This window comes from Euprymna scolopes, chromosome 39, assembly GCF_053919585.1.
Source record: "Euprymna scolopes isolate OS-2025 chromosome 39, ASM5391958v1, whole genome shotgun sequence".
Lineage (NCBI taxonomy): Eukaryota > Metazoa > Mollusca > Cephalopoda > Sepiida > Sepiolidae > Euprymna > Euprymna scolopes.
The window spans coordinates 19,869,946-19,896,775 of record NC_136520.1 but is presented as its reverse complement, the minus strand read 5'-3'; the positions used below and the strand labels follow the sequence as shown (position 1 = coordinate 19,896,775).

The 26,830-nt window shown below is 36.7% G+C and overlaps 1 protein-coding gene across 1 annotated transcript in view; it reads right to left on the bottom strand.

The window, feature by feature from the left end:
• Positions 1–545: 545 nt before the first annotated feature.
• Positions 546–26,830, bottom strand: part of LOC145263667 (chondroitin sulfate synthase 2-like) — a 171,686-nt gene continuing 145,401 nt past the window's right edge. The window contains exons 3-6 of the mRNA XM_080120543.1: positions 20,252–20,385; positions 6,434–6,552; positions 5,713–5,826; positions 546–2,390 (exon numbers count right to left, since the gene is read on the bottom strand). Of these exons, the coding sequence (XP_079976669.1) occupies positions 1,237–2,390; positions 5,713–5,826; positions 6,434–6,552; positions 20,252–20,385 (1,521 nt within the window). The 3' untranslated portion in view covers positions 546–1,236. The remainder of the gene's footprint in view (positions 2,391–5,712; positions 5,827–6,433; positions 6,553–20,251; positions 20,386–26,830) is intronic.

Below are 26,830 nucleotides of genomic sequence, written 5' to 3'. Positions count from 1 at the left end.
TTTAATGCCCAAGCAAGACGATTTGAGTTTTATAAGAAAATAATTATATAAACATAAGTTTTCTTTCCAAATTTTTTAGATGGAGATTTGTATGAAATGGATCATTCGGGCAACTTTTCTTGTCTTGGTTTTTTATTTTATCAAAACTTTTCAGCTGGTATAACATCGTGTGAGTTTTGTTGAACTTTGTCCCAAACAGATAAACGCACTAAGTATATCTAGTTCTAAATGAGAGTCTTCTAGAAGTTGAAGGTTCAATCCTAAGTACAGGCAAAACTAAGAATATAATTATGAATTACTTTAGACTTCTATCCAGTCATGGCTGGCAAAATGAGAACAATCCATGTGAATTTCTATTTCGGCAAAACACCTGAAGATGAGAAATTACATTGACTGAAATTTGTGTTAACAGAGAATTTCTAAGAGTTTATCACTATTGGTCGAATTAAACATTGGTTGACAGTAACAGATGTGTGATGTTGAAATTATAACGGTGAAATATTAAAATGATTAAAAAAATCGATTTTTTAAATTTGATTTCATGGAAGTATATGCAATCGTTAATGAAATTCAAAATCCATGTTGGATACAAATGCCTTTGCCACCAAGTTACAGTCAGGAATGTCCAACAGTTTTTCGTTCATCATCACTATCAGAAACATAAAAAAAAAAAAATGAATGGCTTCATGCTCATTGAACCATAACCTCCAAGATTTTTATCAAAACAATTTGCAGACAATTCTCCAACTGAAGATGGCCATCAGTGAAAATTAGGATGATGACAAGAGAGGCAGAGCGTGTCAGAGTTATTGACAATTTTTCCATATTGAGAATGATTATCATTGAACGGCAATAAAACAAAAACTGTTGGATATTCCTGACTGAAATTTGGTGGACAAGTCAGATTGAAGTTTATTTGTACCAAATAACATTGGATTTCAAAAAGGATTGTAGATTTTATTCACAATTCCTTGGATTTTTTTTTGGAGAGGGGGAGTTTCAATCAACTAATAAACAAATGTATAAAAATATTGTGAGAAACATTTCCTCCTCCCCTCAATTTTCTGCAATAATTTTTTTTAAAATGCATCAGTCTATCACACTAAAGTTCCAAATAGCATTTTTATTGTTAAACATGCAAATTTTTATTTATTTTTTTTTTTTACAGTCAAGGCAGGATTATTAATTTATTTTTTGGCCACATCCCCTTATTCTCCCCCCACCCTAGGTTTTGGTTTAATGCACAACTTTTTTATTGTCTTTTCCCTTCATAGCGGCATTTTTATTTGGATCTAAAATGACTGACTTTTTTGTTGGATTATTGTGCCTTTTCTGGTTTTCCATCTTCTCTTCATATTCGAATATCAACCGTGCCAACTGTGGACGATTGGCCAAAGCTTCCAGCTTCCTTTTGTTACAACGTTCGTAGATGGGCGCTGGCGATGTGCGGTCACAGTTGATGGCCTTGTACCGATGCTTCAGTGTTGGTTCAATTGCCCGGAAAACGTGCAGTTTCTTCTGACGGAGAAACATTTTGAAAAGATCCAGTTTTCGAGTCTCGTCCCATGTAAGGCTTTTGCGGGCGTTCTGAAAGTCCTTGTTGTAAAAGCTGCTGTGATCATATGAGTAGACGTCAAAGTGCCCGACGTTCCTCTTGAGTTCGATTGTCGTTGGGTACGGCCGCTTGTTGTAAATCAAATTCGGCTTATACTGCCAGAACGCGATTGGAAAGAACACCTGCCAACCTATGATGTTGTTCATGCGGACACGGTTAAAGAAATCTGTCGTTAGCTCCATTCCGACTGTACAAAATAGGAGCAAAGAATCCGGAGAAAAACGTTTCGTGATGGAATCCATTACCATAAGATCGGAAACGTATGTGTCCTTTGTTTCATACTTTGTCCATGATATTTTACCCTTATTCATATATTTATTATCGTAATATGTGATCATTGACTTGAGAACGTAGAACTTGTCGTCCTTCAGAAACTGAGAGTTATTCTTATAAACGAACACAATTAGCAGATTTGTGTTGTCACCAGTATCAAGACACGTATGGGCATACGCATCCAAAAAACTGCCAAACTCATCTTTGTCCTCCTCCGTCACGGGAAGGACCAGATTTACCTGTGTGTTTTCTGTCACGTATGGCATCGGAATGATTTCAACTTGACCCAGTGGACGCACCAGGTGCACACGCTTTTCGATAACTGCATTGTGTGCCTGCGTATCGTGCATTGAAAGGTCAAGAATGTACTCCATTCCTCGAAATGGATCAAAGCGTCGGTAGCCATTGACGAGATGGGAAAAACTGAAACGTTTCTTGTAGCGTTTTGTTAGTTCTTTGATGGAAAACGACAAAATTTCATCAACGTCCAATTTATTCACTCCTGAAAGAACAAAAAAGAAAAATGTAAATATTTATTAATATCCTCTCACAATTTTGTTTAACTGATTCATCTAAAGTCAAGATACATATGTCATCACATCATCTTCTCAGTAATGCCCCATTTTTTCTGCATCCTTCCACTATTTCTGCTAGACATGAAACCCAACTGTATGCTCCAAACAGATTTTTAGTCATTTTAAGGTTCCTTACTTTATAATGAACTTCTTCAAATGAAAATCATCTCTATTGCTCTCACACAATCTTTCATAAAAATTGGCCAAGTCTTCTCAATGGTTTACTTCTTTGATAAGCTTCTGAGATTGACTTTGCTCTTGACCTGAAATGGAACACGTACATCAAGTCTGTTGCCAAGGTTGCTGGAAAAATGGTAGGATCCTTCTACCGCTCCAGAAGATATCTCACTGGTGATGCAATTCTCTATCTATATAAAAGCCAAGTACGTCCAAGGATGGAGTACTGCTGCCACATCTGGGCAGGAGCTGCTAAAAACAGCCTATCCTGCCTTGACAGAGTACAAAATAGACTTTGTGGCTTAGTAGCTTTTCTCTTCCCTGCAACCTTTCTCTCACAGAAGAGATGTTGCGAGCCTGTCTTTGTTTTATCGTTACTTCCATGGCAAGTGCTCGTCTGAACTCCAATCTCTGGTCTCCCCTCACCAGTCTTTCACGAAAAACACCCATCTAACTGAAACCACTGTCAATAATTTTCCCCATTCTTTAGCTGTGCCTAAATCAAAACATAGATTCCATGAACAAAGCTTCTTTCTTAGAAGTGCACGCCTTTGGAACTCTCTTCCGTTTGCCTGTTTCCTACCTGACTACAACTTGGATGTCTTCAAGTCCAATATAAACAAATTCCTGAGTAACCGCCCCCTTAAGTAAGACACTTTATCAAATCTCCATTACTAACGATTACTATGATATTATCCCATTAATTACTGTACACGCAATAACTCTTATCCCCGAGTGGCTTACGGGCCTTGATAAGTGGTGGCTATCATGTAAAAAAAAATAAAATAAAAACCCTTCCACCAGTCCTTTCAAATACTCGTCAGAATACTACGCATCACATCTTGAGCCAATCAAATAAGGTTGTGACCTTATTTAGCTGACTGATCTGGAACATCAAACGCTATTACACCATCTTCTAAATGGTTTGTCCCTTTTCCTGCACCCTTCCATTGTTCCTTCTAAACATACCTCACACCATTATTCGTTTTGTGCATCTCTCTACAGTCCTAACAATTAACCCAACATATGATGTTGCCGCTGCTGTTTTGGTTTTACTAAAAGATTGTTTATTCTAAATATTCGGATTTGTTATTTTGAAAGATGGTGAGTTTTTCCATTGTTCTGTCTATCATCCATTTGACTGACAACACGCATGTTGACTGACAATATTGATAAATCTTTGTGTGAAAGTAACCCGAATATTACTATGGTAAGCAACAATCAGTGTTGCACAAAGTCTATCTCTAAAATGTTCAAAGAATACAAGCAAGGTGTTGGCATCACTGCCTTTGCCTCAGACTTGAGACATTGAAGCGACTGATTCAATAAACAAAATTATTCATCATCTCGTCACACAATCCAGAAAACGTTTTTAATCTGAAGAATCTAAAAACAGCATTCATATTCTGAATCGTTGAAATATCAGTTGTTGTTTGTGGAGACACAGCAGACTTTAAAATTCTCAGGCTTCCTGAAATTCCTCAACCGTCCATGCAAATAATGTGCATCAGGATTCATACACAGTTTATTTCTATGACGATTGTGCATTTGCATCCGATGTGATGCACATGAGACATGAGCACTCTACAAAACAATTTCATCATCATCATCATCATCAATATCATCATCATCATCATCAATATCATTCAAAGGAGATTTCGAAATATCAGAACTTTTAAAATCTTGATTTGCATGACTCTTGTTTTTTCAGCCGATGAACATATACGATGATTTTCCTATTGTTTTTTCTTCCTATTGTAACCTTTTCCAAATTAGGAAATAGTCAAACTGAGAAATATAGCTTTTTTTGTTGTTGAGGGGAGGTAATTTTTCACCCTTAGCAAGGCCACTGAAGCATAAGGGACTACTATGATAGGGAGTAGTATGGAAAGATGTTGTATATGGAAATAGACAAATCTCCATAATTAGAAAAATGAAGTAAATAGGATCGGAAATAATATTTATTAAAAGGAGAATGCTAGAATCGAACGTTGTGATCAAAAGTTAAAAAGAATACATATTGCTATTTAGATGCGATTCCAGGAATGTAGTGAATTGTTCATTATAGTAGAAATAACTATACAACAGTTAGGTCAGAGCAGATAGAATCGGACATTAAGGAATGTGTTGCCAATAACATGTTGGAGTCATATGTAATATGTAACATTCACATGTCTGAGCATGTTCTGACGTCACAAAGATAGTACAATATATTCATTTAAGTTAAGGTTTGAAGTTAGTTGCAGAGGAGAAGAGTTCAGAGCTGAGTTCAGAACAGTCAGAGGAGGAGAGTTAAGTCCGTTTCGGAAGTGAGGCAGAGAGGGAAAACAAAATGTAGGAACCTAATGAGGCCTGATCATTCTCATCACCAGCTGGAAAAAATGTCTTCATGTTATTTGTAAAGCTTTGTCTTTGTTGTCATGTCAACCAATAGGTAATTTGTCTTCGTCTTGTAAAAGAACTTGATAAGAAACCCCTTCCAAATTGTTAACTGTATCTCCTCACCAATAATGCATTTCTCCTGTGTTTGAAAGAACTGACTATTACATGTACCTCTCTTCAGCATCCTATTAATAATATGAACTCACAAAGTGTCACATCACCGTCATCACATCATATATTATACAAACGATGCCTCATCCTTTGTTATGTACACGCAATAGCCCTTACCCCCAAGTGGCTTATGGGCCTTGATAAATGGTGACTACCATGTAAAAAAATAAAAATGCTACATTCTTAAGATTTGTCTTATTTGATACATTACTGCAGATAGATGAACACTACAAACACTTTATAACAAACTACAAAGTATCAGATGAAAAACTGTCTATGCCAAGAAAAAAAAAATAACAGGTAATTTGTGGTGATCAAATATTTTGTTCTTAGTTTGTTCTTGTTGTAAGTTAATAAAATTTGAAAATCTAAAAACAAATAAATAAAAAAATACAAAAAAAACAAAAAATACCTATTGTTGTACACACATACACAGTGATTTCAGCACGTTATAATCTCAGCTGGAATCAATTCAAGCCGATTGTTTCATTTGCTTTGTTCCTATTCCAGTGCACTTACCTTTGAGTTGTTTTTCATTCGAGTAGTCACTGTCAAAGTAAAGGTGTGTAGCTGTAAAATATTGCCAATGGATGACGTCAAAGCGATTCTTTGGTTTAAAAGGGGCAGGTAGCCCTGTACGGAAGAAAAAGAAAATAAAAGCCATCAAAGTACAGCTTTTAAAATGCTGTTTTTTTTTTCTGCAGGAAAATCAAATATGACGACTGAATAAAATTTCCCATTTTCATCAGCAATATTAATTTCCCGAGATGATCAAAGCAAACCTGAACAAAAGAATGCAAAAGTTTTTTGCCTGTAGAACATATTACGTAAGACTGCTTCCCTGCTGGTTACAACCTGGTAATCAACAAATTTTTCTCATAAACAATACCATCAGTAATCAATTACATTTCATACGATTGATCAATGTTAGTACTCTCATAATGTTCCTCATCTTCCAGCTGGCAATCATTTCACATATTTTATTTTAATCCATATCTTCAAGCAGCTCTTAGTCTCGATAATATCAATAAAATAAAACAAAAATTCAAAGCAGGAAGTGAATTAATTATTACTTTCTGATTCAAAGCAGGAAGTGGTCAACATAATTAACAGCCAATCAGAATTGCACACTAATTCTTTCATCTAAAAACTTTCATCTTAATGCAAAAAATGTCATGGTTATTTTCTAAAAAAAAAAAAAAAAAAAAAAAAAAAAAAAATGTCTGAATGAGTTACTTACCAATTGGCCAAGAAAGACTTTTTCGTCCTCCGGGGGCAAATTGGCTGAGGTACAAGATTTCCTCTTTTGTGCGCTCAATTTCTTGAATTGTCTCATTCAAATCTATTTGACAAAAAATCCTACAAAACAAACAAAATTTTAAAAATTTAATGCATTAAAAATGCAGAATAGATAAAACCCAGTTTTCATACATCTTTAAGCTTCATCTAAAAAAAAAAAAAAAAAAAAAAAAAAAAAAAAAAAAAATTGAATATTACCAAATGTAAGAGAATATGATATTGGTTTGTTGAAGCTTAATTTTTTTTTTTTTTTTAACTATTATAAAGTCATCTTAGGTCAATTGTTTTTTATTCATTTTTTTTTCCAATGCTTCTTCAACACCAACGACATCTTCCAATGCATGTTTATTTATCTCGGATACCTTATTATTTATCTTGGATACCTTATTAGGGCAGAATTAGATAGGACGTGCTACTTGCTATATTTAAGAATCTACATGTTAATGTGTCTTACATCAAAGCAAATTTTGCCTCTTCCTTTCCCAGCATAAAAATTGATTTTTCTGTTGTTTTGTTCCTTCCAGTTCTATGGATAAAACATGAACATGTGTAAAAAAAAATTAAAAAAATACTTATCTTTTACATATTGGCAAATTTTACAAGGCAAAACTGTCGTGACTGCATTGTTAAAATTACAGACTTACAAGTTTTCAACAAATCACTATTTATAAAATGACATTCAAACCTGCATTTCAAAATTGCAATGGCATAAGGACACTTGTTTTTTCACACAGTACCTGGTTTCCTAGATGTCACTGATCAGAATCGACATAGGGGAACTCATGAATTGTATGAACTGCACTTCTTATTACACCCAATTTGAGAATAGTAGTTCAGTTTATAATGAATGAACTGGCTATACCCAGCATTGTCCGGGAGGCTATTTTCTTTAAAGGAAAGCATAAAATAAAGTTTAATACACTACTAAAAAATCATAAAAAATTAAGACAACAACAACAAAAGAAAACACATTTTTAAAACCATATCGCATCAACAGTGATGGGAATTATTGAAATGTAAAGTTCAAAATGATAATATGAATAAGATTATTGAAATAAAATTATCTGTTAGTAAAGAAAAAATTGTAAGCAGAAAATGTTTCTTACTAAATATTCAAACTTGGTGATTCTGGAAGCAGTAAAAGGACTTGTAACTTAATAATCAAAAATATTGATTGGATTAAATATATAAAAAAAAAAATCAATAAAATTGTTTGAAAATAACTTTTTTCCTTTTCAGAACACAGAACAATATTTGACATGTAAACTATTCTGGTCAAGCAAATAGGAGAAAATATCATTAGATTAAAATACCCCCCCCTAAAAATTGTATTAAATTCTTTAATGTTCATTTTTATTTGTTTTTCTATTTGTTCTTTAGATGTTTATGAACTTTAGAAATAGGTTGAGGGAATAGATTGAGATGTCTAGTTTTCTCTTTCTTTTGCAATTTTTGAAATTCTGATATGGATAAAATATATGTGGATAGTGAAATTATTCAGGCTGTTCAGAAATTTAGAGCATAGGATGGAGCAGATGCTTGTGTGATAGCAAAAATTAAGTGCGGGTGGAGCAAGCTCAGTAACTTTTGCCATTATTAACTAGCAGAATGTTTTATTAACTTTGTGACACCATTGGAGCATAAGGTGGAGCAGGTGCTAATACAATTGCAAGATTTAGGAGTGAATGGAGTAAGTTCGAGGAAATTTTGTGATTAACAAACGGAGCATTACCACTGTTGATAAAAGAGAAGAATGTTTAACATGTGTACGCGATATGATGATGTATGAAATGTGATCAGTGAAGGTTGAAGACATGCGTTGCATGAAGAGAAATGAGATAAGAATGATACAATGAATATGTCAGGAGAATCTTACAGACAGGCTTAGTTTTGATGAGCGCAGAGAAAACTTAAATTTGGATAGTATAAAGAACACATGCAGAACAGGAGGCTTAGATGGTATGGTCGCGAAGAATGAATAAGAATTGCATGGATGAAAGATGTAGATCAGTTGAGGTAGCAGAATCAGTTGGCAGAGAAAAGCCCAGGAAAACATAGGAGGAAGTGATAAGAATAGATTTAAGAAAAAGAAGGATAAATAAAGACCTAGCCAGATATAGGTCAGCTTGGAAGTAAATTTCTTCAAGCTGTCCAACATTTGCATGTAAAATAGATATTAAACCGATGATAACAATATGGTTCCCAATGTTTCCTTTGTGATCAGTGATTAAAATAATCTAACAAAAATATCTTTGAAGATTTAAAAAACAAAAATAATACAATCACATTTCTAAACCCGATCGGCATACTTTCGCATAATATTCTGTCTGTAATATGCAATAAAAAAAGAAAAATGTGCCTTCATTGGATAATCATTTGCTGATTTTCCAATAACAATTTAATTGTGAATCTCTAAAAGAATTATTAGGTCAGAATATGTAATCTATGAAATAGATTGCCACTTCTTTTAATATTTAAAAACAAACAAACAAAAAAACAAAAACAAAAAAGCCCAAAATTTTCTATACTTGACTGGCTCACATTTCAATTCATCAGATTTAAATTAACTTTGACGATCTGACTAACTTTTCTTTATATATTAGATTAGCGTTGAAAAGGTAAAAAATAAAGTTGTATTACAAATTTTGTTTTTGTAATCATACTGTCTTTCTTTATGTCCAGGTTTAGCAGCTGTGTCAGGAGCATCATAAAATATGGCAGGGATTGCTGGACCCTCAACCGTCTATAGCACAATGACAGATACATGATCAGATGCAACTGCAATATGAAATCTGACCAAACCAAACACATCAGGTCAGAGAATTTGCTGAAAACTCTACATTTGACCAGCATGGAGGTTATGCAAATGATAAATGTGGTCATATGGAACGGGTTAGTGTAAGGGTTCTGATAAATTGTTACAGAGGAACGAATGGCTTAAGTTGGAGGAAAGTTGACCAGCCAAGGAAAATTGGAATCAATTGATTGGACCAGATAACAAAGAATGGAAGTTTGACCAGCAAAGGAAAAATTGGAATCAATTGATTGGACAAGATAACAAAGAATGGAAGTTTGACCAGCAAAGGAAAAATTGGAATCAATTGATTGGACAAGAGAACAAAGAATGGAAGGTTGACCAGCAAAGGAAAAATTGGAATCAATTGATTGGACAAGATAACAAAGAATGGAAGTTTGACCAGCAAAGGAAAAATTAGAATCAATTGATTGGACAAGATAACAAAGAATGGAAGTTTGACCAGCAAAGGAAAAATTAGAATCAATTGATTGGACAAGATAACAAAGAATGGAAGTTTGACCAGCAAAGGAAAAATTGGAATCAATTGATTGGACAAGATAACAAAAAATGGAAGTTTGACCAGCAAAGGAAAAATTAGAATCAATTGATTGGACAAGATAACAAAGAATGGAAGTTTGACCAGCAAAGGAAAAATTAGAATCAATTGATTGGACAAGATAACAAAGAATGGAAGTTTGACCAGCAAAGGAAAAATTAGAATCAATTGATTGGACAAGATAACAAAGAATGGAAGTTTGACCAGCAAAGGAAAAATTGGAATCAATTGATTGGACAAGATAACAAAGAATGGAAGTTTGACCAGCAAAGGAAAAATTAGAATCAATTGATTGGACAAGAGAACAAAGAATGGAAGTTTGACCAGCAAAGGAAAAATTGGAATCAATTGATTGGACAAGATAACAAAGAATGGAAGTTTGACCAGCAAAGGAAAATTGGAATCAATTGATTGGACAAGATAACAAAGAATGGAAGTTTGTCCAGCAAAGGAAAATTGGAATCAATTGATTGGACAAGATAAAGAATGGAAGGTTGACCAGCAAAGGAAAAATTAGAATCAATTGATTGAACAAAGAATGGAAGTTTGACCAGCAAAGGAAAAATTGGAATCAATTGATTGGACAAGAGAACAAAGAATGGAAGGTTGACCAGCAAAGGAAAAATTGGAATCAATTGATTGGACAAGATAACAAAGAATGGAAGTTTGACCAGCAAAGGAAAAATTGGAATCAATTGATTGGACAAGATAACAAAGAATGGAAGTTTGACCAGCAAAGGAAAAATTGGAATCAATTGATTGGACAAGATAACAAAGAATGGAAGTTTGACCAGCAAAGGAAAAATTGGAATCAATTGATTGGACAAGATAACAAAGAATGGAAGTTTGACCAGCAAAGGAAAAATTAGAATCAATTGATTGGACAAGAGAACAAAGAATGGAAGTTTGACCAGCAAAGGAAAAATTGGAATCAATTGATTGGACAAGATAACAAAGAATGGAAGTTTGACCAGCAAAGGAAAATTGGAATCAATTGATTGGACAAGATAACAAAGAATGGAAGTTTGTCCAGCAAAGGAAAATTGGAATCAATTGATTGGACAAGATAAAGAATGGAAGGTTGACCAGCAAAGGAAAAATTAGAATCAATTGATTGAACAAAGAATGGAAGTTTGACCAGCAAAGGAAAAATTGGAATCAATTGATTGGACAAGAGAACAAAGAATGGAAGGTTGACCAGCAAAGGAAAAATTGGAATCAATTGATTGGACAAGATAACAAAGAATGGAAGTTTGACCAGCAAAGGAAAAATTGGAATCAATTGATTGGACAAGATAACAAAGAATGGAAGTTTGACCAGCAAAGGAAAAATTGGAATCAATTGATTGGACAAGATAACAAAGAATGGAAGTTTGACCAGCAAAGGAAAAATTGGAATCAATTGATTGGACAAGATAACAAAGAATGGAAGTTTGACCAGCAAAGGAAAAATTGGAATCAATTGATTGGACAAGATAACAAAGAATGGAAGTTTGACCAGCAAAGGAAAAATTAGAATCAATTGATTGGACAAGAGAACAAAGAATGGAAGTTTGACCAGCAAAGGAAAAATTGGAATCAATTGATTGGACAAGATAACAAAGAATGGAAGTTTGACCAGCAAAGGAAAATTGGAATCAATTGATTGGACAAGATAACAAAGAATGGAAGTTTGTCCAGCAAAGGAAAATTGGAATCAATTGATTGGACAAGATAAAGAATGGAAGGTTGACCAGCAAAGGAAAAATTAGAATCAATTGATTGAACAAAGAATGGAAGTTTGACCAGCAAAGGAAAAATTGGAATCAATTGATTGGACAAGAGAACAAAGAATGGAAGGTTGACCAGCAAAGGAAAAATTGGAATCAATTGATTGGACAAGATAACAAAGAATGGAAGTTTGACCAGCAAAGGAAAAATTGGAATCAATTGATTGGACAAGATAACAAAGAATGGAAGTTTGACCAGCAAAGGAAAAATTGGAATCAATTGATTGGACAAGAGAACAAAGAATGGAAGGTTGACCAGCAAAGGAAAAATTGGAATCAATTGATTGGACAAGATAACAAAGAATGGAAGTTTGACCAGCAAAGGAAAAATTGGAATCTTACATAATATATTGGTTGTCAGCATATCTGATAATAATGCGAGTCGTCATGTAGGTGTCCTTTTATGTTTACATAAAATCTTTGCTTTTCTCTTTTTAATTGGGTGTTAAAAACAATTTTGTTTTTAACGCCCAATTAAAAGGTGAAAAGGAAAGATTTTTACTTTCTTTACAACACCCCACCCTTATATATATATATATATATATATATATTGTAGAGTCGAAGAAAATGAAGGGAGGAAGCGCCCACGTGTCTGCGCATCATGCCTTACCTTGGAATGCTCCTACGGTGTGCGTACGTGCATGGCCGAAACCCGGGAAAAATTCCAAAATGGCGCCGTCCTCATCTTGTAGATTGTGCGATCATCACTGGGCCCCACGTGACCGTTCTTTGGCTGCTGATTGGCCGAGGACGAATGCCGGAAGGATAAAGGGAGTGTGTTTGGAACGTGAGGGCGTCTTTTCTAGGATCGACGTCAGTGTGATCGTATCGGTGAACTGCTGCAGCTTTAAGAGTACCTTAGTGTGTGTGTGATTTTTTGGGACTTGCTCGTCTGCTGACTTTACAGGACTTTCTTTTCTGCTGATTCTACAGGACCTGCCCTTCTGCAGAACTTGGAACAAAACTTCAAGCCTCTTCTTTCTTTTCACACGTAGTCGCCTAAAAAGGTAGAATCTGACTTACTTATGAAACGGCTTTAAGCTATTTCGGCGAAATGGGGGAAAAAATTTACCTCAAATTAATACCGGAGTTCGATGGATCAACCCCGGTACTTGACTGGGTGGAAAAGTTGGAGTTACATTGTGTTTTGTCTGGCATAAAGAACTTCGAACGTGTTGTCCCTCTGCGCTTGTCCGGTGGCGCCTTTGCTGTGTATCAACAGCTCAGCCATGAGGGCAAACAGGACTACGAGACAATTAAGGCGGCGCTGTTCAAGGCGTTTACGATTGACCCCGCCACTGCTTGGGAGCAACTTGAGGCAAGGACCCTACGTTCGGGCGAAACGGTCGATGTATACTTGGCAGAACTGACCAAGTTAACGGTCTTGTTTGGTGGACTGCCCGAGCGGGCCTTAGCATGCAAATTCCTAGCAGGACTCCCGACAGAAGCAAAGCGACTATTACGAGCCAGCTTAAGTGCGGATTCGTTGCCCCTTAATGACCTAGTGGATCGGGCCAGGACTGTAATGAAGAATTATTCCGAGATGAGGGAACCGGTAATTGCTGCTGCCCGGTCCACGCCGAATGATAAGAAACCGTATCAGGGACCCGGTCCATGTGGCGGAATCATGCTACAAATGCAATGGACAGGGCCATATTGCAAGGAACTGCCGCCAGCAACCAACGGCCGTTCGCTGCTACCGGTGTAAGGAAGCCGGCCATATAGCTCAAGACTGTCCGGGAAACGGAACCGGGGACAAGGTGTCAGCGTCAACCTCTTCCCCACGCAGAAATTAAATGAGACGCTGCCGATTGTTTCGATATATGTCAACAAAACACTGCGCTCAGCACTCCTCGACTCCGGGTGCTCCCACACTATCATATGTGCAGATCTCTGCCACACTTGGAGAAAGAAGAACGTCCGAGTGACTACCATCAGTGGAGAGACGCGCACATGTTGCGGGGTGGGCAGCGTAAACATTCGGACGAAAAATGGAATCTCCGCTAACCTAGAGGCGCTGGTGGTACCAGAAAAACCCGAGTTTTGACCTGCTCCTAGGATATGATGCTATCAGAGCTCTTGGTGGCGTCTACATAACGGCGACGGGGGCGGTACATTTTCAGGAGAAAGCCCCAGTGTGTGCTGCACTAAAGATCGACCAACCAGACTTCAGCGTCGAATTTGACGAGCAAAAGAGGGCCTGGACTGCCTCATGGAAGTGGTCGGAAGACCGAGAACCGGCCAAACTGCAAAATGGCATTACGGAATACCATGTGCCCGACCACATGAGGCCCGCGTACGAAGAAGAACTTCGCAGATGGATCGAGGATGGCTGGTTGATTCCCTACCCCTACAAAAAACTTGGACCCCCCAAGGGTCTGATCCCATTAATGGCAGTTGCTCAACAGAACAAAGCAAAAGTCAGGCCGGTGATGGATTACCGAGAACTGAACTCATATGTTGATGCGTTCACAGGCGAGGCCGACGTGTGTGCTAGCAAACTACGAGAATGGCGCCAGCTGGGTTCTAATGTGTCCCTGTTGGACCTTAGAAGGGCATATCTGCAGGTCCGGGTTAGCGAGACACTGTGGCCGTTTCAGACGGTAATGTTTTCCGGTAGGAGGTATTGCCTCACGCGACTGGGATTTGGGCTGAACGTTGAGCCCCAAATCATGAAGACGATCGTCAATGCTGTATTGTCACAGGATAAGACCGTAAAAGAGGGGACATCAGCATACCTTGACGACATATACGTGAATGAAGACGTTGTGCCATCATCACGTGTGAGGGCTAAGCTTGCCGAACTTGGACTGATTTGTAAGGATCCAGAACGCTTGGAGGATGGCGCTCGTGTTTTGGGGTTGAGCGTTCAACAGGAGCGAGGGACCTTGAGGTGGGGGCGCGGAACTGCAGTCCCCGAAGTGCCACATATCCTCACGAGGCGGGCCATATTTTCCCTGTGTGGAAAACTGGTAGGACACTTGCCAGTATGTGGATGGACCCGGGTCGCAACAGCCAGCATGAAGAGGAGGGCGAGTGCAGTTACCAAAGGCTGGGATGACAAGACGGTGGACAATCTGTTGCTCCGCATGGTAAAAGAAACCATCACAAGAGTCAAGCAGGAGGACCCCGCTAAAGGAGATTGGTGCGTCCAGGGAGACAGACTAAATGTGTGGGTGGATGCGAGCTCCCTCGCGATCGGGGCACTATTCGAGATGAACGGGTCTGTGATTGAGGACGCCTGCTGGTTGCGACCACTGGATGATGCTGCTCACATCAACCTAGCGGAGTTGGATGCGGCGATAAAGGGAGTAAATATGGCACTCCAGTGGAAGGTTAAAGAATTGTGCTTACACACAAATTCGCTGTGCGTGTACCACTGGATAGTTGACACACTAACAGGCAAAGCGAGAGTGCGCACCAAGGCGGCTACCGAAATGCTAATCAGACGAAGGTTGGAGACACTAAGGAAGTTGGTGGAAGAGTACAACCTATCGGTGAACGCGGTGCTTGTCGCTTCCACCCGCAATCTTGCAGATAAACTCACCCGTGTGCCCCAGAGGTGGTTCGACGCAATGAAGAAAGAAGCCGAACCAGGATCGTTATGTGCTGCCTCTATTGAGGAGACGAATGAAATCAAGAGGGTACACCACGACACTGGACACCCCGGAGTGAGACGGACATATTATTTCGCACACATCAAGGAATGCCAAATATGCCAGTCAATCAACCCGGCTCCCACCAAATGGCAGAAAGGTCGGCTGGAAGTCGACGGGACTTGGAGCCGGCTGGGCATGGACATAACCCACTATGGTGGTCAGCACTTCCTCACACTAATCGATTGCGGACCGACGAGGTTTGCGATCTGGCGACTGTTAACAGGACAGGACTCGGCTAGTGTCATCCGCCAATTAGAGTCTATATTTTACGAGCGGGGGCCACCCGAAGAGATTCTCACGGACAACGACACAGCCTTTTGCAGCGGGGAATTCAGGCGTTTCATGGACGAGTGGGGGACCCGGCTTAGACACAGGTGTGCGTATGTGCCGAGTGGCAACGGTATAGCAGAGCGGTGCCACCGAAGTGTGAAACAGATAGCAGCAAGGAAGCAATGCACGATTGCGGAGGCGGTATATAGGTACAATACAACGCCAAAGGATGACACGACTGCTGAAAGTGCACCTGCTAATGCGATACATCGCTATCGAGTGCGTGTTAAGGGCATTGACGCCTGCCCGCCTAATCAGAAGAAGACGCAAGGACGGTACAAGTCAGGGGACACCGTCTGGGTAAGGCCTCCCAATAACCGATGCACGACCAGGTTCAGACAGGGACGGATCACCGGCATAATCGGTGAGCAGGCTGTGCTGGTTGATGGTGTCCCACGCCATGTAATCCGGCCCGCCCTTGATATAAACCAAATGGTGAACAGTGAAAGTAATGAATCATCCAGTGATGAAATGTGGATCCGGCCTATGGCTGAGAACCTCAGCACGGATGGCGATAGCTCCAGCACCACTTCTGAGAGCTCGGATGAAGATGAAGATGAAGTGCAGCCGGATGGTAGGACTGTGAACACTGACCCAGGTAGCTCGGAGGAAGATGAAGTGCAGCCGGATGGTAGGACTGTGGACACTGACCCGGGTGGCACTGGTGGAGATGAAGAAGCCCAGCTAATCCCCCTCCGTAGGAGCGCCCGCATCAAACGACCGCGGCCGCAATGCCGCATGTGTGATCTTGAGACCAGGGGGGGGGGGTGTGGAGTCGAAGAAAATGAAGGGAGGAAGCGCCCACGTGTCTGCGTGTCATGCCTTACCTTGGAAGCTCCTACGGTGTGCGTACGTGCATGGCCGAAACCCGGGAAAAATTCCAAAATGGCGCCGTCCTCATCTTGTAGATTGTGCGATCATCACTGGGCCCACGTGACCGTTCTTTGGCTGCTGATTGGCCGAGGACGAACGCCGGAAGGATAAAGGAAGTTTGGAACATGGGGGCGTCTTTTTTAGGATCGATGTCAGTGTGATCGTATCGGTGAACTGCTGCAGCTTTAAGAGTACTTTAGTGTGTGTGTGATTTTTTGGGACTTGCTCGTCTGCTGACTTTACAGGACTTTCTTTTCTGCTGATTCTACAGGACCTGCCCTTCTGCAGAACTTGGAACAAAACTTCAAGCCTCTTCTTTCTTTTCACACGTAGTCGCCTAAAAAGGTAGAATCCGACTTACTTGTGAAACGGCTTTACATATATATATATATATATATATATATATATATATACTAGCATGGGTGGCCGGCCTTGCCTGGGTGTTTAGAGGTGCATGGTGAGCAAAAAAAACGGTCAATTTTTTTTACTTTGGCCCCTATTATTACCCCTTAACATTTATTGTTTTGGGCTCAAATCAAGTTATTAAGTTAAATCCATGTCCAAAGAACATATATCTAAAATTTCAAGTGTTTAGACCCAAAATTGTCGGAGGAGTTTTGTAGAGTTCTCAAAGATACAAATCGTTGAACTTTAACCCCTTAACAACCAAATTTCAGGCCGAAACCCGATCACATCGATTTCCCCAAATATCAGTACACTGTATATCAAATTTCGAGTCTGTAGACTAAAAATTGACAGTGTTATTGCGTAGGGAAATGTACAGACACACAGACACATTCACTTTTATAGATATACCAACATTTCGGCTCGGCATTGCCCGGGTGTTCGGAGGTGTATGCTGAGAAAAAAAAAACAAAAAAAAAAAAACTGTCAATTTTTTTAACTTTGACCCCTATTATGACTCCTTAACATTTGTTTTGGGCTCAAATCAAGTTATTAAGTTAGATCCATGTCCGAGGAACCTATATCTAAAATTTCTAGTGTTTAGACCTAAAATTGTTGGAGGAGTTTGGTAGAGTTCTCAAAGGTCAAATCGTTGAACTTTGACCCCTTAGCCAAATTTCTGGCCGAAACCTGATCACATAGATTTTCCCAAATCTCAGTAGCCTGAATATCAAATTTCGAGTTTGTAGACTTAAAATTGACAAAGTTATTGCGTAGGGAAATGTACACAGACACTTTCATAGATATATAAATAGATATATAGATAGATGAAACAAAAATATATACGTATACATAAATATATATGGAAACAATTTTGTGTTTACTATAAACCTTTTCCGCAAATATTATACAAGTATAAATCATGTAGAATATCTGCATGAATATAATTAAACGTAATATTGAACTAAAGATGATCATCCCATAAGAAAACCGGAAAAAACTAATAGGGAATTAATTAAAATTAATGTTTAAAAGAATATGCAAATTAGCTAGTTTTTTGCAGATGAATGCAATTGCACGATCCATATATAAGAAAATTGTATTTTCTTTTTAAATAAATAGAAAAGAGGGTTTTTAAGATGAATATCAATGCACACCAAAGAAAAACGAATTTATAGGAGTATAGATAGAAGATATATGACAAGGATATTTTTTATGTTACCATTTAAACCATTTAATGATGAAAATACTAATTAACTGTAAACATTCCAAAGAGAGGGAGACACAGAGAGAGAGAGAGAGAGAGAGAGAGAGAGAGAGAGAGTGAGTGAGAGAGAGTGAGTTAGAGAGTGAGAGAGAGAGAGAGAGAGTGAGAGAGAGAGAGAGAGAGAAAGAGCTTGTGTACATACATAAACACATCATTGATTGACCAAGATGTGTCAAAATCAAGGACACAGAATGCCCTCTGGTCATGACCAAGCCTTAAACGTGCATAGTTTAAAATAAGATTAACTGGGCGCCACCCTTGTTGATATCTCATTTCACAAATTGAAATTTAAGGAAAATTTAGTTTCTGAGTACAGCATCCAGGACTCCTGTCATCGCTTGACTTTGGTATTAGTTTCAAGTAAAATTGAACAACTAATAAATAACTTGTTTAGTCACAACTTCTACATACTGATGTGTGTGATTGTGTTCTATAGTTTGAGGTAAAACCTCTTTAATTGTGAGTGTTCCAAATTTCCATTTCTTGCATCATTCTAGGACTCCTCTATATACATTTTTACACACAATTGATGTTTTTGTAATTAAAGAAAAACATCAATTAACAAATAGTCATCAAATTTCAGTTTATTTCAAGTATTTTAAAAGGTTTTCCAGAGGCATAATATGAACAGAAGATTCTATTTAAAAATTCGAATATTGCAGATTTACATTTAAATTGATTCAATTCCGATTGATCTTAATTTAAATTCATTAAGTCTTCATTTTTTTTTTTTACATTTGTTGGAATTAAAATCATGTCAAATCATAACTTTTGATGAAAACAAAAAGAAAGATTCTAGACAGAAGTATCTTGATTTTGTAAGGAGACATAAAAGTGGGTCAAAACTGTTTTGTTTGGAAAATCATTTTATCCTTCCTGGGACGAGTATTCCAGTTAAATTCTAAATTTCTAAAACAGAAGCATGCAAGTGTGGTGGAAAATTCACCCAAAAACAAATAAGAAAAATGTCTTTGAAGTTTTTGTTTAAGAAATACTACAATCACATATTTCTTGTAATTAGATCTTACATAATATATTGGTTGTCAGCATATTTGATAATAATGCGTGTCGTCATGTAGGTGTCCTTTTATGTTTACATATTTTGTTTTTAACGCCCAATTAAAAGGAGAAAAGCAAAAATTTTTACTTTCTTTACAACACCCCACCCTGATTCGCACACTTTGTGTAACAAGAATATTTTTATAATGTGTTCATTCAAACCATACAATTGTTGATGAAAATACTGTTTAAACGAAAAATAAGAGGGAGATCGGGCACACACGCACACACATATATATAATAGAAAAATCTTACTGAAAATTAAAGTAAAGAAAGTATACAGAATTTTTAATTATCTGACAAGTAGTACAGATAAACTTGAAAGACCTTATTCTGCAGAGTTTTGAAAAATGCAATCCTTCTCATCAGAGGAAAGAGGTTTGTAAAATATACAATAAATTTTGCAGAGTAAGGCATTAAAAGAAACTACAAATATGAATTGAATCATATTTACATATGTGATGCTCTGAAGCCAGGATTGCGTCATTTTGATAAGTTGCCGTTGACCATGTCTCGCAGTCATACATACAGAATGATTGAAGAAATATTTAAACAGGATTTTTCTTTTACTCTTATTCAGCCCAAGGAAAACATAACCACTTGAATGTAAAAGGCTATTAATTGAGACAATTTTTTACAGTAGAATATGTAGGGATTTGAGCAGCAAGATGTCTGTTCACATTACATTTAAACTTTTGCATGTTAGTACAGCCGGAAAAGCAGGAAACAGGGAAGAGAAATCCAAAATCTAGCATTTCAAGGGAAGAAACTAATAGAGTAGAAGGCATCTAGGAATCTCCACAGTGGAGGGAGGAGGAATTAAGGATCGAGGAAAGATGTTATGAAAAAAAGACTTGATATAAATACAACTTTGTGAGGATTTCTATTGTTACAAAGATTAAGGTTTAAAAATGAGATTCAATGAGAAAAAAAGTTAACAATTTTTCCATATACAAATGTCTTTTCAAAATAGTTAATTAAAAGATGATTAAAGAATTAGTTTAAATTAGTTTAAAGAATTGTTAAGAAAAAAATCTTTCATACTTGTGGAGTTTATAAACTGAGATGTCATCTGGAATTGGTGCAATGACATACGAATTTTTCACTTTGGTATCTTGGAGGATGTTGACGTCTTGATAGTCAAAATCCGACACTTGAGCATATTTGTATAATTGATCCTGAAACAAAGGAGGGAAAAGGATTTCAGTAAGTGGAAATTTTCAGACATTTCTAAAAACACAAGTTGTTTGGGAATTACAAAAATGAGTTAATTTGGTTGTTTGTAAAATAATGGAGTTCAGGAACAAACAGCTTTTTCAGATGGTCGGATACCACCGAGATATTGACAGGCGGTACTTTTTAGGAATAAGTATCCAAGAAAATTTAATTTCAGCAGAAAATTAAGATTATCCAATGAATTTCATTGAATAAACCGAATGTATTATTATCCCCCTTCTTTTTGTGAAAAAGTTATTTAATGAATTAAACTGTTGATTCTTTCTTTTCTACCTAAACCAACTCTAACCATAACAGGTTTCGTTGAGGTTAGTAAGGTATCCAAAAAATTCCAAATGAAAAGTTGCACGAAAAAAATTATGAAGAAGTCAGAAATTTATTGTTCTAATTGATTGAGTTATCTGGCAAGTAACAGCTATTTTTATTTGTATATTTCAGTAAAATTTGAAATTTGACTGTGCTTTCTCTATTAATAAAACTTTTTTAATAGAAATTGCTTCAGACAGAGCATATAGCTACTTGATGTGATTATAGAATTATGGTTCTGCAATTTATCAAAAACACTAGAGCACGCTTCCCGCCATCATTTCGTAAGGTTAATTTGGAAATACTAGAAAACCAAATTATGTTATGAACATTTTATTAAATGACTAGCGGGGGTTACCTGGCGTTGCCCGGGTGTTTGTAGGTGTGTGTGGTTTTGGGTAAATCAAAACTCCGGGGGGGGGGGTTTAAAATAAAAAAAAAAGTTTTAGTAGGTGAGTATGAGGATCGAACCCGAACCCTTGAGGCGAAGTTGGAAATTAAAGTGTGAAAAAAAGCGTGCAACATTAACCATTGGGCCACCGATCGGTACTAACGGAAACACGTTTGAATTTATTTAATTACTTGGATTTGGCAGGTGCATGTTTTAATGACTTAATGAGGTCAATTTTGACTGCGGGGTAGCATTTCATTTAGTGCGGGAATGCTTTTTTTATTTTTATTTTCTCCGAGATGTTGGTGGGAGGGGGGACCAGCTGCCCTTGTCCAAATTGAATAGCAATTGTTTGATATAAGGAAAATATTTCCACATTGATCAAAGCTGATTGCTTTTGGACATTTCCGGCGATGGCGACCGGAAAAATATTGCCAGAATTAGTGTCGCTTTTATTATAGAAAAAAGCCTAATCCACATGCGGCGAGCGATAAATGTTGAATTTTTATCTTCCCGAAGTCGAGCAAATTAAATAGACAGGTGAGCTCCATTGTTAACTCAGAGATATTATGATTTATATGTGATATAAAAAGTTTTAAGAAGTTGCTTCTCTGAAAAAAGCCTTTCTTGGAAATACACAAAAAGCGAACATACATACACACATTTTCGCTTTTATATATAGAGATTAAAATAATTTTTTTTTTCAGGATTTAAACATTTTATTTTACATCTTATAACACTTATTAAGGACCAAAAGATAAGGGTTAATGAGTGTATGGTAGTCACTGCGTATTAATAGTTTGTGATGGAAATGGCTTATTTAGGGAAGGGGTGACAACAAGAACTTGTTTACATTGGACTTGAAGATGACCATATTGTAGTCAGCTGGAAAGCATGCTAGCAGAACAGAGTTCCACAGGCGTGCAGTTCTAGGAAAGAAGCTTTGTTCATGGAATTTGCATTTAGATTTAGGCAGAGAGAGTGGAGAGACTGTCGAGTGGTTTTTGTGAAAGATTGAAACTCAGATGAGCACTTGCCATGCAGAGATGGGCTCGCAACGTTGTAGGAAAGAAAAAGGTTTATCACCTATTAGGTTTCAAAGCCAGTTTTGAACTTTGTCAACGTAAGATAGGGTGCTCTGAGCCTAGATATGACAACAGTACTCCAATTTTAGGGCATATCTGGCTCTTATACAGGTAGAGAATTGCATCTGGAGCAGTAAAATGATGCAAGCATTTTTCCAGCGACCTTGGCAAGAGATTTAACGCAAGTAAATTTGAGATCAATGGCAAAGGTCAAACTCAGAAGTTTGTCAAAACAGGCAGCCTCTTTTAGATCCATTCGCATCAATTGATGACAGAGCGTTTATGGTGAAAAAATAAAAGCCTGGTTTTTGGATGCATTAAAATTAACCACTTTTTGCCCCATTCCATCATGTGCTTAAGGTCGAAGGAGGTGTTAGCATAGATCGTAGAGTCGTTTGCATATATGTCGATGAATGAACTCCGAATTTAATTTGGGAGAGAGTTGATGAAGATAAGAGAGTTGGGCCCAAGATGGATTCTTGGAGCATACCAGTGTTGATACTTTGAGCTTAGGACTTCTGCATCTCACCAACTAGTATAAACCTATCATCAGAGAGAAAGGATTTTATGGTTGAGAAGATATTCTATAGCTAGAAATGTAAACTAAACCTTTATGCCAAACCCTATCGAATTCCTTTGACATGTTGAGAGATATTGCTCTAGAGAAAAAAACCCTGTTGATAGAATCACTGATCCTATGTGAAATTACAGTCAGTACATCAGCTGTAGATCTTGCAAGCTGGACACCATATTGCTTGCTGAGTAGATTGTTTTTGTTGAGGTGGTTGACAATTTCTCTATTTAACATGGATTCAAGCAACTTACTCATGATACACAGAAAACTAATTGATCTGTACTAAGATGCAGAAGACCAATCTCCATTTTTTTTTTTTTTTAAATACTGGGCAGACTAACAAAGTTTTCCAAAGTGTTGGGAAGCAATTCTCCTTTAGGCATCAATTGAACAGTTTTTAGCTCTGATTGCAGCTTTTTGAATATTCAAACTGGAAAATTGTGAGAATCAGTTGCTTTGCTAATATCAAGGTTCTTTATGAGTGTGGCACTATCTCGAATATGAATGTCATTCAGATTATTTTCTGGTCTTTTGAGGAAATTCGGGAGGTAGTTGGTCCAGATTGCATAGGGTTGAGTCTGATTTGGCTTTGTCAGGTGCCGACAAAATCATCTCAAACCCGTTGATAATGGTCAAGATATATGTTCAGAACCTTCCTTTTTATTAGTCAAAACTATTTTTCTACTTTGGATTTGTTAAACTGAGCATATAACTCTTGCATTTTCTATAATCCTTTCACAGTGATTGCTGGTAATCCTAAATGTGACTTTAGTTTCAAAACATCTTTAAAGCAATCGAAGTAGTGGTTCCTATAAGCAATGGCGACAGCACATCCAGGAGTGTACTATGGCTGGCTAATTGGTTTCTGTTGGAATTTATTGGCGGCTATATAATTGTCTATGGTGAGGGTTAACCAATGAGTTAGGTCAGATGCTATAGCGGACACATTCTTTTTAAACACAATGTTCCGATAAGAAGGTTCAGAAACTGTACTAGTTAGCCATCAAGTATTGATGGAGAGGGACATTTAGGGTTTTATTCTAATCTTTATTGAAACAACCGATTGATCAGAAGATCCTAGTGGAGACAGACCTGAGGATGAGCAGAGTTCAGTGCATGTAAAAAAAAAATCTTAAAAATTTACAAATTATCCGCATCAGGTACCCGAGTTGAGTTAGGTAACAATTATCCGTCAGCATCAGGTACCCGAGTAGGTTTGTTAACAATTATCCGTCAGCATCAGGTAACCGAGTAGGTTTGTTAACAATTATCCGTCAGCATCAGGTACCCGAGTAGGTTTGTTAACAATTATCCGTGAGCATCAGGTACCCGAGTAGGTTTGTTTAACAATCTGAGGTAAGAAGAGAGGAAAAATCATGACCAAATCTCCATTCATCATCTGTTTTGTTTGAGTCGATTTTGGAACCCCGGTGAAGCAATGGTGATGACAGTTGGGGTTTGACATAGAAAAGACCTACACAAAATATTTTTCTCAAAATCGTTATCTTTGCTTGAGGAAATGACTTTAAAAGCTGAAAAATTGAAGCTATTAAAAGTTTTTCGGTGAATTTGTTAAGAACGTCCCGTCATCAAAACAATCCGTACTGTTAAGAAAATAGAATCATTATTTAGAATAATTTTTAAGAGTGAGGATAATGAATTAATAAAATAAATATTAAGTGTAAAGGCAAAATTATGTTTTTTAAATAATAACGACCAAAGTTCGCTTTTTCATTTCAAGAACTTTTTTGGGGTGGATTGACTGCTTGCCGAATAATAATTATTTCCTTGGCAATTAACTTAGATTTCACCGTCGCAAAACACACTCGTTATTGATATTGAAAATTAACGTTTGTTTATTATTTAATTTGAAAACATTACGGTTTAGGCTTAATTATTTCGAAAGGAAAAACGAAAAAGACTTGTTTAAAATATATATTATATTTCAAGTGTCTGCAGTGAATTTAAACATATTTGTTTTATCTTTTTTTAATTTGTTTTTCTATTAGGTTGACACAAAAACAATGTCATTTTTTGACGTTCAAATGAACGTTAAAAGCATTATTTTTGCACCAACCTAATATTTCACATCAAATTCTATTTGAAATTTTTATTAAAATATGGTAATACTCCAGTTTTATATTAAAACAAAAAAAATAGTCCATACAATTTTATTCTACACATTCTTTACGAAACATAACCATGTAAATTTTCAAGTTTTTCTACTTAATAAAAAAATACTTTGTAGAAAATTAGTGTGAAATTTTAATTTCTTTTATTTTTAGGGAGTAATTGTTTTTAAACAGTGTTTTTCTTCTAAAATTATAGTTTTAAAATCAGATAACCCACAAAGATTAATACAAGTAAATAAGGAAACTCCTTTAAAGGTTTTTCGTTATTTGTGCATCTATGTTATTGTGCTAAAATAACTTTGTTATTTAAAAAACCATTCTTAATATGGGAAGGAGGTTGTATTGTAACTATTCTGTACTTTCACCTAAAAATTTAATAAAATAAAATTTAACTTGAAAATACTATTAAAAATAGCATAGTAACATAGATGCACAAGCACTGGTTTTTCAAACTCTAAACACTTGTTTAAAATGGCACAGCTACAGCAAGAATGAATCTCTTTATGGATAAATTCATGTTATTGAAGGCGGAGCTAAAATCTGCTAAAAATGTCTAAACTAAACTCTACTATGCCTCTGATTTGGTTTGATCCTCTCTCTTCAATACATCTAATTCAACTCTACAAAGTTTTTCATTATTTCTTACAACTAGCACTTATTTTTTTACGTATGAAACGGGAAGATAATACAGTTTCCTTCAGTTATAATCCATTTATTTATTTTACTTTTCAGATTAGAATGTCAGTAAAAGCACGACGTTCAGTTTTAACCCGTGGTTCACAAAATTCGCTGGTCTACCTTGTTATTTGGATGAAACAGCACCCCCAACTTCACAACAAATTATCCAGTTTAGTTATTTCCTCAAAAACAGTTATCCTCACTTAAAAAATAGTGAGATTTCTAAGTTAATTGCCAAGGAAATAATTAGTATTCGGCAAGCAGTCAATCCACAATTGCCCTTGTTAAGGTAACATTATAACAGAAGGTTAATATATTTTGCTATAAGAGGGCCAAACAGATTGACAGGAAATCTCTTGCAGCAATCAAAGTGAAAAGAATGAAGGAACAGCTAGACAGACTGTTTGATATATTTTCTTGCAGCTGTAAACTTTCTGGCTTAAGATGTGATGACTTCGCAGTAAAGTGCAAGACAGAAAATTTTCAAACAAGGCACATAATCTGCACTTGTCCTTCTAACAAGGAGGTAAAATTAATTCTATAGATTCACCTATAATTATGTTCCTTTTTTGTGGAAAATAAAATAATATATCGGTATTCACTATATAATCTGGCTCTATTATTAAACATGCAAATTTTCCAATTTTCAGGTTCCACTAGAACTGCCATTTACAGAAATTTTTAAATTAATTGATGGAACAACAAAAAGCCTAACAACATTTACTGGTCCTTTGGGGAAACTTTGTACCAAAATTATCAACATTTGCCTCAAGTAGAATTCTAAAAAATTAGTGTCCCTCCCGATCATCATTATCTGACAGCAGAAGAAACAAATTAAGTGTGAAGACCAGAGGCTACTTTTTGAGTTGGCATTTCTTGTGGAGAAGTTAACTTAGAAAATTGGGCCCTTGAATCAAGGAAGATGGCTAACATAAGCCACAAAAGATTAATGTGTTTATGGACTAGAGTTGTCTATCCTCAAACACTATGATAAATTTGGTCAAATTTATCATCCAAGTGTATGCAGTTAGTTGGTTTGAGATCAAAACCGACAATATTTTTTTTACCCAACAACAGTATATTTTAATATGATTCAGAGAACAAAACTTTAACTTTAACTGAAATCCAAATTACTGTTTTAAACAGTTCAAAATAGTGCTTTTGCACAGTAGTTTCAGAAAATATAATATCGATGATAAACTCAGATGAATTGGATGTGAG